The sequence below is a fragment of the Formica exsecta genome, unplaced genomic scaffold (genome assembly GCF_003651465.1).
Source record: "Formica exsecta isolate Colony F162 unplaced genomic scaffold, ASM365146v1 scaffold393, whole genome shotgun sequence".
In the NCBI taxonomy this organism is placed as follows: Eukaryota; Metazoa; Arthropoda; class Insecta; order Hymenoptera; family Formicidae; genus Formica; species Formica exsecta.
The window spans coordinates 2,245,539-2,262,954 of NW_021851167.1; the positions used below are offsets into that span (position 1 = coordinate 2,245,539).

The following is a 17,416-nucleotide window of genomic DNA, read 5'->3' on the forward strand; positions in this document are numbered from 1 at the left end:
ATATCGCCTACACATAGATGTGAATTATCGTTATTTACGCGCAAACATGTCCAACATCGATATCGTCGCAGTAGTTGTAAGCGATACTCGTCGGTCCAGCGGAGCGAGTAGGTGTTAATAAACGCGCGACACTCTCCTGCTTTTATCTGCCTTTCATTAAACGCTGGCGCACGATGACTCGCGCTTAATTGCGCGAGTCTACTCAAATTGTTCGCATCATCATTAGGGCGGCCGGGCAATTACTCGGGGAGATCGTTAACCGCGCCTATATACCGGGCCCCGATCTCCGAACGCGTTTCTGGCCTGCATCTTCGGCACATTTTTTTCGACGTTCGAACCCGACATTCTGGATATTCCCAGGGTGTATATCCTTTCAAAGATGACGAATCATCATCGTGCCGATCGCCACCAGAACTGCCTATAGCGTGATTCACGCACACGTTCGTCGCTTTCCCCCCCGGTTCGGATTCTCGCGCTACTCGCGTCATCCTTCGTGGAAGAAGCCACCCGGAACCGGCGCGTACACACCGGGTTTATTTATTCTCTACGGTGTGATTTCCACGTTAATTTACTGCGTACTTTCGTAACTTTTCCCATTATGGACTGGTAAACGGCGGTCGCACAGTTAATCGAGAGACTATCTTATTCCTCTAATTCCTAATTCCGTTCGCGAGATGAGATGGAGAATGAGCCTCATAGTTAATTTCAACTTAATGTTTGTGGAAATACAACGAATTTTTTAGAGATTCTTTGACTGCGATTTTTTAAAATAAATTTTTTTATTGTGCGCGTTTTCTAATGCTTTTCACTCATACAAAGGAGAAATAAAAAATCATATAAGTTTCAAGTGCTAGATTTAAAAATGTACTAAAAAAACGAATAATTTTCATAAAATAAACATTTATTACTTGCATAAAATTTTTTTATTACTAAGAATTATAATATGTATGGCATATTCTATATTCTGTTAAGACATTGAATATATAACAGAGAGATAGATACGTATTTATAATATATTTTAAAAAATTTCCCCAATTCCAATAAAATTCCATAAAAATCCCCTGATTCTCCAGGTATAAAAAAATCCCTGAGAAGGTTCTCCATATTTTTCCAGAAATAGACACGCTGTTTTAAGACGTAGCGCACTGTTTCCTCATACATCTATCAATAACGTACATTGTTGCTTCAATCTTCTGCGCGACATGCGATCGATCGATAACTAAACGAATCAAATAAAATGGAAATAGTTTTAATAATTCATCGATTGTTTCAATTGTATCGTCGATTGATTATTCTGTCTTATTTCGTATCACTTTGATATTTTATAAGTTCCGCAATGCACTTTACCAACGTATCGTCTAATTGAGTTTACAAGTAAATTATAAATTTTGTTTTCCAAGTATTTTTAATATTTACTTATAATATTAAATCCAAAAGTTGGATTTTCCGTTGATCCATATTCATATTTCTTTACAGCTATTCACGTGTGTCATCGCGTCGAGAGAAAAATAAATGCTTTGAGGAATCCCGACTAGAAACGATGATTGCCTCCCGCATGTCCTAGAAAAATTCATAATTTTCCTCCTTGACATCATTGCGATGCATCGCCGTGCTCGCGCGCGTTAACAGAACGGAGCTTATTAAGCGATTTATTACGATTCGCGTAAAATTACCGTAGCGGACCGATCGGTCGGACAACGCGAAGATTTTCACGAAATTTCATCGCGAACCGTGAACACAAAACGGAAACGCCTTTGTCCTCTTTTTCCACGGACAGGACTGCGCTCGGAGGTCCTCGAAAACCGGTCTCGGGTACTCTCGGGTGTCATCGACCCTGCCCAACATTCCTGTTTATGCCTCGCCGACGCGACGTGACGGGAGCCTTCTAAGCAAATCGGCAGCCAGCCGGCGCGATCGCGACATGCGTTACATCTCACGAAGCTGACGTTTTTCGTTGCAGGGATATAGGAGTAATCCCTAAACATACGTGGTAGCATACTGTCAATAAAATTTACAAGGTCCAGAGGAGCATGAGGAGAGATAAATCGGCGGCGAGATCGCGGAATTAGCGAAAAGTGAACACACACGCGTAGCGTTGTTCTTTGTAAAATATATATTTAGAGAAAACCAATTTTTTCTTAGAATATTATATAAATTTTATGATATGTCACAGTAATAACCCAATATTTCAAAAGAGATAAATATATTTAATATATATTTAAAAGAAAGAGAGAGAGAGAGAGAGAGAGAGAGAGATATTTTTAAAAGAGGTACTTGATTATTTTTGGAGCATTTTTTCGGAGTATTTTTGGTAAAATCATTATTTCATATTTTGTCTCGTCGAATTCCTATTTATAGTTACAATTCTTGATTATAGTCATTGTCAGAATGGAATTTAAATGCAATGATCATTTCGCACATACGAATGTGTATATTATCAAAGTTGTGCCGTATCTTGGTGTGAATCACCTTCCACGCCGATCAAACGTAACACGATGCGTCACACGCTTATACGGCGTTTAGTTAGTTACGCCTCGCCTCGTATTTTCTATTATAGGACATCGCTGGACTTTTTCTTTACGGCGCCCCTCCTGGGGGGTGTGTGTTTCGTCAGAATTTTCTTTCGGGGCGCCGTGGTAACGAACACGATGACCGTAAAAGGCATCGGACTTGCCGCGGCGATCGTTCCGAGATGGTTTCGCGAGGCGATGAGACGCGTCTTTAAGGCACCGCGCGATTAAGCGGGTTAAGGACGCTCGTCCTTATAAGGACCCGTCTTTGCCTTTTTTTGCGCGAAGCGCGTTCCCCTCTCGCCTCTTTTTTCGCCCGCAGCGCGATCGCCCTCGATCGAGACAAGATCGAAAGTCTTGATCCTCGCTCGCTCGCGCGTGATCAAGTGCAATTTGTAACGAACGGTAAAAGCGTGATTGGAAGCGGTATGCTCTTTATTATTGCGGGTCAGAGTTGCGGCCTCGCGGAACAAGATCGTAAACCTCACGACAGAACCGCGAACACTCCCAAAGCTATTTGCGAAATTAGCGTAAGTTCTCATTATTCGCGTATGATATAATGTTTCGTCTGATTTCTATTATTATGCGACAAATATTTTCAAAGAATTTTATTAATATTTATAATTTATTATAATTTATTTCATTTTATTATAACAAATTAATTGCTTCGTTTTATTATTCTGGATTAAATGTTATGTATGTTTTTCAATTTCTCATATAGTTCTGAAAGAAATGTGAATCCATTTCTTCCTCTCTCATTATCGTAATTCAAAATTACAGTCCGCGAAACAGGATCGTAAATCTCACGGCAAAAGCCGCATTTAAAGTCATTTATTAAATTTAGTATCAAGGTGTGAATGCAACACGTTTCTCGTTTATCGCGGTTCTTATCGTTGACGAGATATTAAAGAGTTTCGAAAGTGTCTCGATTTTTTTTTTTTCTTTGTATAAGTAACCCGCTGACCGAAACTTATAGACGGAAATATTACGGTATCACGTGAAAACGAAATAGATGCCTCGTTATGCAATTTACAAAGCTCACTGTGTTTATAATAGGCCTCAAAAGGATGAAATCTCTCGCACCTCCCTAACCGACTTTCTAAAAATGGTACCGTCGCGTGCTGCAATAATTCTCCGGATACGGGAACGTTCGCTAAAGCCGGTTCTAAGATGTAATGCATATTCACGTGTCAAATAATCGCGTACAGCTGTAGCTGGAAGGAGAAAGGAACGCGTACAATTTCGACATATTGTCGCGTCGTCCTCGTATGATACATTATCTCATCGTCTCGACAATTGTACCACTTCGGCATACAATATTTATCGAGCGGATGCCTTCGGCTCCAGACGATGCCCTCACTCGCCAAATATTCCGAGACCTTTCGAATTGCATTTACTGAAGAATTTTAAACGATGATACCAAACGCGCGATGCACATTCACTCGACAAATATTTGTATTAATGCAATACAGATATGTGCGCCATGAAGTAACGTGTGTCAACGTGATAACATTGCAATTTTGTACACGGTATTGCTGCAATTTTATGCGACGATACGATAAAATCCATCGCATAAATGCGCGATATATTTTATTTCGTCGTCGAATTCCGTAAAAGTTAACATATTGTACTAACAATCGGCATTACGTCATGACATGTCGATGATGCGATATTTATCTTGGTTCGGCAAATAATTGGCCAGTGAACGGTCTGCTCGAGCGTTGTTTGAAACCCGCTTAAAAGCCGTGTCGTATTACATATCGGAGATTGTGATTGCACGGCGATTGCGTATCGGAGATCGATAGTCGCCAATGAAGACAAGAATGAAGACGAAGCGAATGATGATTGAGATTAAAGATTCGTATTTTTCTTTTTATTCGGAAGCCTATCCAATCTTCAATTGTTACACATGATTGTAACATGAGATTCCAATTAATAAAATCCTAAATGGAGAACTCGGATACTTTCACGTGTCATATATATATTTTTATTTTTTTTAACAGAAACAGAGAAAGAGAGAGTCCATATGATTTTTTTATAAAAATAAATATAGTACAAATTTTAAAAATGTATCTTTGCAAAAAATATTTTTTACCCTCTTTTTTCTATTTATAGCAATATATTAGGTCTACCGGAAAGTTCTGTCCGTTTTTGGAATAAAACAAAATACAAATTTTTATTACCGTCAATAAACTTTATTAAATAATGTAATTGCCATTATTATTAATGATTTCTTGCCAGCGTGAGGGCAATTTGTATATCCCTTTTTCGAAAAATGTTTTATCTTTTGATGCGAAAAATTGAACCAGTGCTTGTTTGATATCTTCTTCATTTTTGAATTTTTTGCCCCTCAAAAAATTTTGTAAGGACAAAAACAAGTGATAGTCGGTGGGTGCTAAGTCCGGGGAATATGGTGGATGCGACAGAATTTTCCAGCCTAGTTCTGCAATTTTTTGACGAGTATCCAAAGCAGCATGTGGCCTGGCATTATCATGATGCAGTATGATGTTCTTCCTATTGTACATCGCCGGCCTCTTTTCTTGGACTGCTGTATTTAAATTATCCAGTTGCTGACAATACTTCTCCGAATAATGGCAATTACATTATTTAATAAAGTTTATTGACGGTAATAAAAATTTGTATTTTGTTTTATTCCAAAAACGGACAGAACTTTCCGGTAGACCTGATACATATTTTATTACTACAATATTTGTTTATATTTTTATACACGAAACTCTTATACTAAACATAATACAGACCTAATAAAATAGTTTATATATATAATTATTTTTATATACAAAGTCTATATTAAGTTAAAAATATGCAAAGTACGCAATACGCACATTGTATATATCTCGAAAACAGAAAAAGAATGGAGGCACAATAGATTTTCATATGGATACGTTTATGATGCGCGTGAAATAATTGATTTTGCGTGAACATGAAAGATGAGTAAGACATAAGTACATAAGAGTAAAGTGAACTATGTGGACCCGGTAGTTGTCGAACCGCTATAGTCCAGATACGGTCCATATACGGTATGCGCGGATAAAATCGATCGGATTCGCACCATATACGGACGGGTGTAACGATGTATGTGTGCGCGAGCATTACGCAAGAATAACGTTCTTTACGGCGTTACCGCCTGGCAACGAAATTACGAAAAAGAAGAAAAAAACTGCTGACGAGAGCGCGCGAAATGTGCCTCTTGACCTCACGAAAAATCGCACCGCGTCCGAGTACCGGGCTCGCAATGTGCTTCCGGAGATACGGCATCGCTAAATCGTTACGTGAAAAGATGACGGATGCGGATAAGAAGTAGAAAAAAAAAATGGCAAAATATTGCACGATTGTTTGCATTTTAAACTTGATTTGTACACGACGATTAAAACTGAAAGAGTTTGTGCACGTTTAAATACAAATATATATACACACTGAGTCTCAATCGCATCATTATCTTCTTATATTGATTGAATTCTTTTTTCGAATTTTGGAGCTGATTTAATTGAACCGAAGACATATTTAAAAATTTAATATTGATAAGTGCTTATTTATTTATTTATTTAAGTGTTATAATAAATAAAATTCACAATTATCCTTGACATCAGAAAACTCGCATTTTTTCATTTTATAATCGTCCACACGACCGTTCTACTCATTATAAAAGTAAATTATGATTATCACTTTTTAGTATCCATTAACATGTATATTAAATGCAAGAAAACATATAACACTATATAGGTATTATATTCAATTTGATATGTCCATTTGTTATGCCTAATTTAAATGCATTAATTTAAATACAATCTAATATTTTTTTGTAGACAATTGCGGGGGAAGTCGCGGTAAAATAAATTTTATATATATAGCAATATGTAGTATAGTACTATTTGTATTTATTATATTTTCAGATTCATTACCGTTTGTACTCTCGCATCGCGATACAGTTGCATATATGTATCTCGAAAGCGAATGTCGTAACGATCGCATGTCGATCATGCTAGCCAAGCGGCGTCCCTGAGACGGCCGAGGCGAGAATTCCGCGTAAATTCCGAAATAATTCTGCCCGCGCGGTATCTCCGCGCGCGGTGCAAAAGAAATTCCGCGTGCGGCCGCTACACGTAGCGCGAATACTAATGCGCATACTAATCAAGCTAATACAGCGAAGCTACCTTCTCATTGTGGTACTGCGAATTTTAGTTCCAACAAGAAGTCGGCTAAAGGGGAAAAAAAAAAAAAAAAAAAAATGTCCACCGTAGCCTCCGATCTATCGCCGGTTACCAACCAAAGATAGATAAAATATGATAATAAAAGATTATTTGAAGTAGAGACCACCCGCATTCTTTACTTGGCTGATTGTTTGTTTAATCCGAGGCCGATATCTTCTCAGTAAAAATATCAAAATGTTCATAATTTCCGGATAATTAACGAATAGTTATGGAGATTTCCGGTAAATTAAGTTTCCATCGGATTCAGAGGAAAGTATATAATAATATAAATTATGTTCTTTAATTAATTTCAAGTGGATATTGCTTTAATAGAACTTTGACTTGAGATTTTGTAGAGATATAGATATGAAAGTTGATATATATAATTTTTCTTAACTTGCAATGATTAACTGAAAACATTTAGAGAAGACGGAGCGTAAAATATTTATATAATATATAATATTTCGATGAAAGCGTAAAAATACGCTACAAATCTCCATCTACGATAAATGAATAAAAACACAAATATGAAAAAGAATTTTTTTTCCATTTATAAAAAAGAATGTTACCATTCTTATAATATCATAAAAAAGTTGAATTTTTCTCCATTTTTACCGTTACTCTTCTACCGATACCAATAACTTTCATTATTATATGTAAAATGTTTTATATAAATATTTATTTATTATTCTATCTATATATTGGTCAAATCGCCGGCGTACAGAAAACTCGCAGATTTGCAACGGTAAGCCACATTTGGCCAAGGTGACTCTGTCAAACCACTAAGATGGCGTCTCAAGATCGGCCCCCGTTCAGTTCTCCGGCACGACCTCCCAACGAATATCTCAACCTTCCTCCGTTACACTCTCCCTTTCCCCGTACACTCTGTCACTTTACCTCTCCCGCGCTGTCGCTTTCTCACCTTCTCCAGAGACGGAGATCGTCATCGGACTCTATCTACCTTTAGAGTCGCGTTTACCGAATCAGTCACGCATGAGTCACGATGAGCATCGGCTCTCATTCTTCGAGACTAGGTGAAAAAAAAGTAATGAAAGAAGGAGAGAAAGAGAGAGTCTAAATAATGTCTTTGTCGGGGACAACTTGTTTCGTATTATTCGCATCTAGATTATATTCTAATTAATTAAAAATATATTCGATATAAAACCATCATAGAGCGAACCTATATATAAAAGATCTCGTCCTTTTCATGCGAATAAAAACGTGATTCGCGATTTTTTAGTAACCTATGTCAACATTTTCTTCGACGCAAATATTGCACATCGCGATCTTTCGCGATTTAATACGGTCTGGTACACCGAAATAGAAGGCGATCGGCACGTAAAATCTTAATCATACGAGTTTACCGAGCAAACAGTTAGGTCGCAGTTTTATCCTTTTTTGTATCGTGTAATTTTCTTGAACGCGATAACGCGGCGAACATCAACGGCCGGCACTGAATGCGAATATGCTCGCTTGAAATTCCGAGTATCTCTTGTATAAACAATGTACATACATACGTACGCTCGCGTAAACCGACCGGGAGTTATGACGAAGCTCGTATGGAATTCCTGACGCAAATTTCAGCCAAATTCCTAACACACATCCGTCCGGTTGCGGCATAACAAATTCATTAAGAGAGCTGAATGGTGCAAACGACGATGTAAGCAGGCGATTCTTAATCGTCGCTGACGATAAAAATTTTTTGCCCCAACACGATTGTATTTAATCCCGTCCTCTGGCACTTGACAGTGCCATATGGTAACATTTTTCAATGAAATTATACGAAATCCATCCTATACACGGATATCCGATAAAACTTGTACATCTTTTCAATCAAAAATATTGAACTTTCATCGAAAAATATGTGTAAATATTAATTAATACATCAATTAATTGATATAGACAACATAAAACGGTTGATTAACATCTGAGGTAATATTTTGACATTTCAATGTTAAATCTCGTTTGGTTCTATAAGCTGAGTAATGAACGCGATTGATCGCAATCGATTTTTCACTTTGGAAACGAAGACATTTATCTATCATTTCGCCTCTTTTTGATGAGGGATACATAAAGTTACATCTCTCAGCAGTGTGTGAGAACAGCTGCGCGATTCGCTATCTTATCGAACACGACTATCGTCGAATACATTCTTGACAACGGGGAGGAAACACGAAAAGACAAGGAAGAGAAAACATATGGCAGGAAAACAGTAGAAAGAATCTTTTCTTTTTTATTGCCCTGCTAGTGGGTGTGGTCAATATATATTCAATATTTATTTCGCGAACAGTTATGGTCTTTACGATGGGAATAAGTCTTTTATTGATCGCTTAATACTCGAGATATAATAAACTTTAATCTTGTAACGTTTTAAAGAAAGCGCAAGCGAAAAAATTCCATTATGATAAGTCACATTCTTCAATTTTATAATTTAAAGAATGCACAAATATATATTAATAGCACCGAGACAAGACCATCTGTATTTACTTGTGATCAATGAAAGATTTTTATTTAATCGTTCCTCTCCCTCGCTACACTTTTAATTTAGCTAAAAATAGCGTTGGAATTTTATCAACTTCCCTCTTTAAGTATCTCTTAATTGATTATATTGTGACAAACATATTAGCGTAGATAATGACATGAAATATCTAACGCAAAAGCAAATACGATCCACGATATCACATACATCTTGAAATCTACATGACATCAATTTTTACGATTAAATCAAATTATGACAGGTAACTATTTCATTTCCTCTCTCTCTCTCTCTCTCTCTCTTTCTCGCTCCTCCAACACTTTAAATATAATCTTCCAATGTTTGAGATATTAGGAATAATATTTGAGACTTCGAGAAATGAATTTCCGAGCAACAGAAAAATCAACATCTGTTCTCAAGTATGAAATCAAAGTCGAGTATTAGGCAAACGGATTCAAAATGTGGTCAAAATTAGCGTGAGTCACACGCTCATCGGAGCAAGGCGGGACGAAGCGTTCTTATCACCCGACGATAAGCGGAAACGTCAAGGAAACGCGATGCGTGTATACTCGGTCTCCCGATGCGTTAGTTCGTAGAACCCGACGACCATCGGATACCATCCATTTTTTTTTTTTTTCGTCGTCACACCCTCGAATACCTGAACCTACGCGACGTTCGCCCTTGACCCTACGCGATTAGCGAGAAATACTTTTTTTTTTTTATTTTAACGGGAATGCCATCGCGATTCCCCGTAGTCAGTATAAAAGGAACGGCTCGCGGAAAAGTTTGAGAGATTTATCTTCTACCACTCCCTAAATTTATATTCGATAATCAATAATATCGTGCACGTGACAGTATTTAATATTGAAAGCTCGCAGACGCCTTTTGCCTGATATTAATTAACCCTCGAGCACCGGTGCTCAAACCTGTGGCGCGAGTGCGCGAGAATTTTTGCCTCCAACACTGCAATTATCTCTTGCAAAACAACTTTCTTCATGGTATTTTCATATGATAGTTCGTTACCTTATCTGCACTTTGCATCACAGCCACGCGCGTGTGTATATTTTTATACACGTTTCTTTTTTCATAAAGAAAAAAAATCTGATATCTCGTAATATATAATAAGTACATTCCAAAGACGTGCTTATGATACAGAAAAAAAAAAACGGTATTTCTTTGGGAAACCTATATATGATATGTAAAATACATATAATGTATTTTAAAAATATGTAAAAATATATTTAAAATATTATTTTATATATATTTTATATAATATATAAAAATAATAAAATATATATATAAATATATCTAAGATATATGTACATATATGACGTGTGCATTTTTATACATGACCGCAAAGAAAGATTCCAAAAGACGAACATAATAAAACTCAGAAAAAGCCGCGAGAATAAAAAAGAGAGTAATCGAGAAGCGATGAGTTTAGCTAATTAAATTCGTTATTAGAGAGATATAAATATTCTACGTATTTAAATCGTCGCCACGCGATACGCGACCGGTCGTCTCTTTTCCCGATCGTATCTGCTCGCAACGCACATACACCTTTCTCTCTCATTCTCTCTCTCTCTCTTTCGGTCTCTCGACATTTCCGATATATCTCTCGCGCGGATTAATTCCAGACGAGGACGAGCAAGAGCCGTAGTGAACCGAGAGCTATCTTTAGTCCGCCTTATATACGAGCAAAAGAGAGTCGAACGGTCTCTGCTGTCGGTCGGAATAAGATAGCGACTAGATTTCTCGACGATGCCGAGTGCTATTTTTCAAAACGTGAATGGCCACCTCGCACGAGTCAATAATCGATAAAAATAAAAAAATAAATAATGCTCGAGAATATATAGATATGACTCCGGATCTCTCGATATTAATAAATTCTCGGCGGCCGTCAGGCAAAACTGTCGTCATCAATTCTTGTTTCGACATCATGCAGTTGCAACAATAACTACATTTCTATAATTGTACAATATTATCTGGGATATAAATGATTCTAAAAAAGTTTTCAAAAGCATTAAGTGTCTAAAATATAGCGTGGCCATTAGTATCTTTTGAAATTAGTACAAAATCATTAAGAATAAATGTGTCCATTCAGCGAATCGAAATATATATCTCGATACTTTGAGATAATAAAAATCAATATCACTTGCGGATAAAAAGAGATCTTGCACAGCTAATTCTTCTTTTAATTATTCTTTTTAGAATTATTACAACAATTAATATCCTCAAGATAAAACTTTGAATAAGAAACGGAAATGTTTAGGAAATTTCCATTCTCTTCCATCCTCCTCCATCCAAGCTATATAAATGTGATATAGTTCTGTTCTACTCTTCCCAGCTATTGATTTACTTCTCCCATTCTTGTTCATCTTCGGTTAACACAAACAAGAAAGAAAGAAAAATGAAAACGAACGATTCCAAATAACATCAGTATTCAATGCGCGTGACGAACTGATTTAGCAGCTGATGAGGAAAAAATACCGTTTTTGCATCGCGCCGTTCGTGTACCGTTGCTTCGTAAATATTTTGAAACCGACGTTAGCGTCGCCATAACCGCGTAAATTCCACGTAATTTTGCCGGATCCGGACGATTAATTTTCACGGCGTGCCATCGAATTAATAATGTGCCGACTCGAATTCGAAGTCGAGCTCGCGGACGCGGTGACTCACCACGACATCACCACGAACATATTTAATCCCGCAACGCCCGTTTAGCTCTGGGGAAAAGAAACGTCTTCCGCTACATTATTTCGAAAACCGCTGGGAAAGTTTCCGAGCCGATGATTAGCGCTTAATGAATTAGCTTTAATTGTGTTTATAACTTCTCTCTTTCATCCTATTCTTTTTTACCTTTCTTTTTCCCAAATTTTCTCATTTATTTACATCTTTAATCCAAGACGAATTCGAGAAAGAATACGTTTAAGAAAACTTTTATGTTGCGCTTGTGTTATTTCTTTCGGAGTTACAGTCCTTATAAATACGACACGAGGAAAAATATTTAGAGGCAATTCCATTATAACCAGTTTCTCACAAACATCGATCGACTACGACCGATAATTTAGCGTGAATGAATGTTTCCTCGATGTTTCCCTAATCTTTTAGTTCTGAATAAGGTAAGTAAGAAGGTGCAGTTCGAACCCAGGTTAAAGTTAACCGACATTGGAGAAACCGGTCCCAGGAGATTCGTTCGATGGAAAAGACGGGACGCATCTCGCATTTGCACCTGCATTAAAACGGCCCTCAATCCTCATTACCGTTAAACATTGATAATTGGTAAAGTACGATAGAGACAGCGTACAACTATTTATGTACAGTGAAAGGAGAATTGGATCATTCGATTGAGATATAAAAAAATTTTCAATTATTGCAATCTCCTTCCACGTTTCTCTCATTTTCCTTCCTCGAAATGAGAGGCAAATCAAATTCATTTCCAGATTCATTCTCGGCCTACAATGAATCTTCAACTTTGATTCTTAGACATTCAAAGTTTCTCGTGACGCATATTTCCAGTTTTATATTTAAATTTACGAGTTTCGCATCTCTCTCTCTCTCTCTCTTTCTCTCTTGTAGAGCGATGGGTTTTTGCACCTTCTTGAAACGCAGAAACTAAACGACCTACGATATAGATTAAAAATCAAATTAAAGAGCATAGACTCGTACAAAAAGGTTTAAAATACCACTTGTAAAGACTCATCGGTACAATCCGTGAATGAATCCTTCGATCCGAGAAGCCAGGGGATATAACAGCGAGGATATAGAGAGACATTAATCAGAGCACTCACGTAAATCAATCCGGAGTAATATCGGTCCTTGAGATTATGCAGAACGGAGGCTTCGTTGAGACAGGTAAGCTCCGCCATGTCCTCGACCTTGTCGAACTTGGGCGGATTCATCTTCTGTATGTCGTCCTTCGCGACGAGCACGCGCTTGCCGGTCTCCGCGATCTCCACTTCGACCTCGTCGCCGCGCTCGCCCTTGATGCCAGCGGCGACGAAGCCTTGGGTCTCGTGCGGCACCCACACCAGCTTCTTCTGCGTCCATTCCGCTTGGGTGGCCGGGTCGTTGAAGTTGTTCCTGTCCACCGACAAGAAACGCAGCTCCGGATCGGACCGGTCTACCCTCGAGTCCACGTCCGCCATTTTTGTTTAGCGAGCGCGCACACGACGCGGTAAAGGAGGTGCTGCTGCTGTTACTCGACTTCTTGTTCTCTCTCTCTCTTTCTCGTTCTCTCTCTCACGTCTCTCCTCTCTTTCCCGGTGCCGTGTACTCACCGATAACTACTCGCGTACTCGGAATATCGGAATACGCATACGCGACACGATCGACTCGGGGCAGAGTCTAACCGAGTCCAACGACGACGACGACGGCGGCAGCCGCTACTAGCTGTCGCCACGATGCGCAACCGACGACGAGTGCGCGGATACCACCACCACACCACTATCACCACTGCTGCCACACTACCACACTACCACTATTACCACCACCACTGCCGCGATTGTAACGGACGGACTCGCCCTCCTCGCGAGCGAGCGAGCGTCTCGGTCCGGTTAGCTGCTTCTCGCCTTCCTCGAGATCGGTATCGCGATGAGATATCGCGGCCAAAATACACGACGAGAGGGGGTGAAGAGAGACTTGACGTTTCTTCTCTTTCTCTCTTGTACGTACTTTCGCGTAGAGTCGCGATCACCTTGTCTCTTCTCCTATTTCTCTTTCGCTCCTTTTTAACGCACGCCTCGAACGCGCCGATCACAACTGTCACCAACCGTCATCGAACACCTGCAGCCGCCCCGCGCCACGTTCTCGAGTCCTCGCCTTTCTCGAGCGTCCTGCTCGCGCTCGCATCCGATCCGCGCCGTTCCTCTCGCTTCTTCTCGAGTAACCGGAAACTAGGGATATGCGGATAATCGCAAAGTTCAGGGTATCGATACTAGGTTTGTTCGCGTTGCTTGAAATTCCCAAAAATTTTTGCACTTAAAACGAGATAAATATATATTCGGATGTTGAAGAGAGTGAAAGCGAAGATACTGAGTGCAAAAAGTTCAAGCAACGCGAACAAACCTCATGTAACTTTTCCCCTAGGGCGGAAAAGTGAAAATTTTTGCCATTGATTTCAATGCTAATATTTTTCACTTTTCACGTTTCCGCCCTAGGGAAAAAGTTACTTGATCGGTACCAAGGAGGCCTATTACGGTTCTTGAAACGAGGTGAAAATTACAAAAGTGAACAGATTTACTAGATTTTGACAAATGAGATTGTAGATACTCTAGTGAATTTCCTCATTTACAAAAATGGATGAATTTATTAGGTTTGGGCCAATGAAATTATAAATTTTCTAGTAAATTCGCTCATTTTTGTCATTTTCACCCTCACTTAAATTAATAGAATCGATACTCTGATGGTTATAAAGGACACCAAAACAAAAGCTAGTAAACCCGTGTCCGTAAATGAGCCATTTTGGCACTAGTCCGCCATTTTTGTTTAGCGAGCGCGCACACGACGCGGTAAAGGAGGTGCTGCTGCTGCTGTTACTCGACTTCTTGTTCTCTCTCTCTCTCTCTCTTTCTCGTTCTCTCTCTCACGTCTCTCCTCTCTTTCCCGGTGCCGTGTACTCACCGATAACTACTCGCGTACTCGGAATAACGTTACTCGCATACGCGACACGATCGACTCGGGGCAGAGTCTAACCGAGTCCAACGACGACGACGACGGCGGCAGCCGCTACTAGCTGTCGCCACGATGCGCAACCGACGACGAGTGCGCGGATACCACCACCACACCACTATCACCACTGCTGCCACACTACCACACTACCACTATTACCACCACCACTGCCGCGATTGTAACGGACGGACTCGCCCTCCTCGCGAGCGAGCGAGCGTCTCGGTCCGGTTAGCTGCTTCTCGCCTTCCTCGAGATCGGTATCGCGATGAGATATCGCGGCCAAAATACACGACGAGAGGGGGTGAAGAGAGACTTGACGTTTCTTCTCTTTCTCTCTTGTACGTACTTTCGCGTAGAGTCGCGATCACCTTGTCTCTTCTCCTATTTCTCTTTCGCTCCTTTTTAACGCACGCCTCGAACGCGCCGATCACAACTGTCACCAACCGTCATCGAACACCTGCAGCCGCCCCGCGCCACGTTCTCGAGTCCTCGCCTTTCTCGAGCGTCCTGCTCGCGCTCGCATCCGATCCGCGCCGTTCCTCTCGCTTCTTCTCGAGTAACCGGAAACTAGGGATATGCGGATAATCGCAAAGTTCAGGGTATCGATACTAGGTTTGTTCGCGTTGCTTGAAATTCCCAAAAATTTTTGCACTTAAAACGAGATAAATATATATTCGGATGTTGAAGAGAGTGAAAGCGAAGATACTGAGTGCAAAAAGTTCAAGCAACGCGAACAAACCTCATGTAACTTTTCCCCTAGGGCGGAAAAGTGAAAATTTTTGCCATTGATTTCAATGCTAATATTTTTCACTTTTCACGTTTCCGCCCTAGGGAAAAAGTTACTTGATCGGTACCAAGGAGGCCTATTACGGTTCTTGAAACGAGGTGAAAATTACAAAAGTGAACAGATTTACTAGATTTTGACAAATGAGATTGTAGATACTCTAGTGAATTTCCTCATTTACAAAAATGGATGAATTTATTAGGTTTGGGCCAATGAAATTATAAATTTTCTAGTAAATTCGCTCATTTTTGTCATTTTTACCATCACTTGAATTACAGGATCGGTACCCAGATCGAGTGGAGTTCGATATCTAGAGCGATTTGCTACCATAGACTGCGTTTGTCTTGATGCGCCGCGCGCTGCAAAAAGATTCATTTGGACACTACCAATCATATTGACAAATGCCTAGGGTCTGCACGATTGACCAATCGAGGCAAAGATATTTTTATCTTGATTGGCCAATCGATCGCTTTCAGCATTTGCAACGTCAAGACGAACGCAGCCATAGGAGCAAATTTTTCCCTAAGAACTTTCTTGCGCATGCGCAAATAAATTGTCATTGAACATGTGACCGATTTTGAACAGATTCATGATAAAATACTATGCAGATTATTTGTGAAAGTCCATAAATTATCAAAACTTTTTGTAACAATTAATGTATCCAAAGATAATTTGGGGAGATAAAAAAAGATACGAATTGTATAAAAATGCAAATAAAGTTCCGTTACCATCTCCCACTTCTGGCATTTCAACGTCGAACGCATTGCATATATTGAGATACATGCTCTAGATTTTAGATACGCGCTCCGTGATCTTCTTGAAAGTTTATCATCTCGAAGTGCTTATCATGTGTGTGGAAGTTTTAAAAAATATATAAACCGCGATTATACAGGGTGGTCCATTTAAAGTGTTACAGGTAAATATAGCTTTGAAACTATTAAATAATACAAAAATATGTTTTAGACAAAAGTTGCTTGGATAGATTGGGGACATATGACAACGTAATTGCAGTTATGTAATTTAGTTATTATTTTCACGGTTATTTCAAGATCAAGCCAATTTTTTTTTAATGGATTGGCATACTTTTGTTGTCAGCGTCATCAAGAACTTTTCAGCATTTTTACCTATTTATAATATTCATAGGCTTTTTGATATCAAGATTACTAATACAGCAAATATTTAATCAAGAAAGCTTTTTTATTTTTTAATATTATAAAAATATGTGCAAAAAAAACAAAATTTTGCGCCAACTTATTCAATAGATGACTTATCGTAAAATATATATATACAGAGTGTCTGATATTGACAGTATATCCTCTTGTGTGCAGGTAAAGCAAGTGAAACCAAGGAAAAAAGTTCTTTACCATTTTGCAATTTACGTAATAATTATTGAGAAATTAATTAAAAAAGATCGACCAACTCGCGCGAATATAAGCGCGCGGCGAGAAGAGACAATCCAAAAGTATGTGATCGCTAAGCGCGCGACGATGTTTTGGCAGGAGCGCTCTACAAATAACAACGGTTACGTAGCGGTTACGAGCGGTACCCCAGACAGCACAAGGATGTCCTTAGGACGTCCAAAGAGCATCCAGGACATACATGTAGGATATCCTGAGGATATCCTATTTTAATCCTTGGATCTCCTCTGGATGTCCTGAGGAAGAGTAAATGATAGCCGTACACTTGCCTCTGGAGAATCCAGGGAGATCCTGTGGAACATCTTAAGGATTTCTATAGGATATGTTAGGGATATTTTTCATACGTTAAA

General features: G+C 39.1%; 1 protein-coding gene across 2 annotated transcripts in view; it reads right to left on the reverse strand.

The window, feature by feature from the left end:
• Window positions 1–15,422, reverse strand: part of LOC115239648 (myosin heavy chain, non-muscle) — a 32,555-nt gene extending 17,133 nt beyond the window's left edge. Inside the window, exons 1-2 of one of the 2 annotated variants that reach the window (XM_029814274.1) lie at window positions 14,711–15,422; window positions 12,986–13,377 (exon numbers count right to left, since the gene is read on the reverse strand). In XM_029814274.1, the coding sequence (XP_029670134.1) occupies window positions 12,986–13,342 (357 nt within the window). In that variant the 5' untranslated portion in view covers window positions 13,343–13,377; window positions 14,711–15,422. Of the gene's footprint in view, window positions 1–12,985; window positions 13,378–14,675 lie in introns of both variants that reach the window. The other variant, XM_029814275.1, reaches the window with a different exon arrangement.
• Window positions 15,423–17,416: the final 1,994 nt, after the last annotated feature.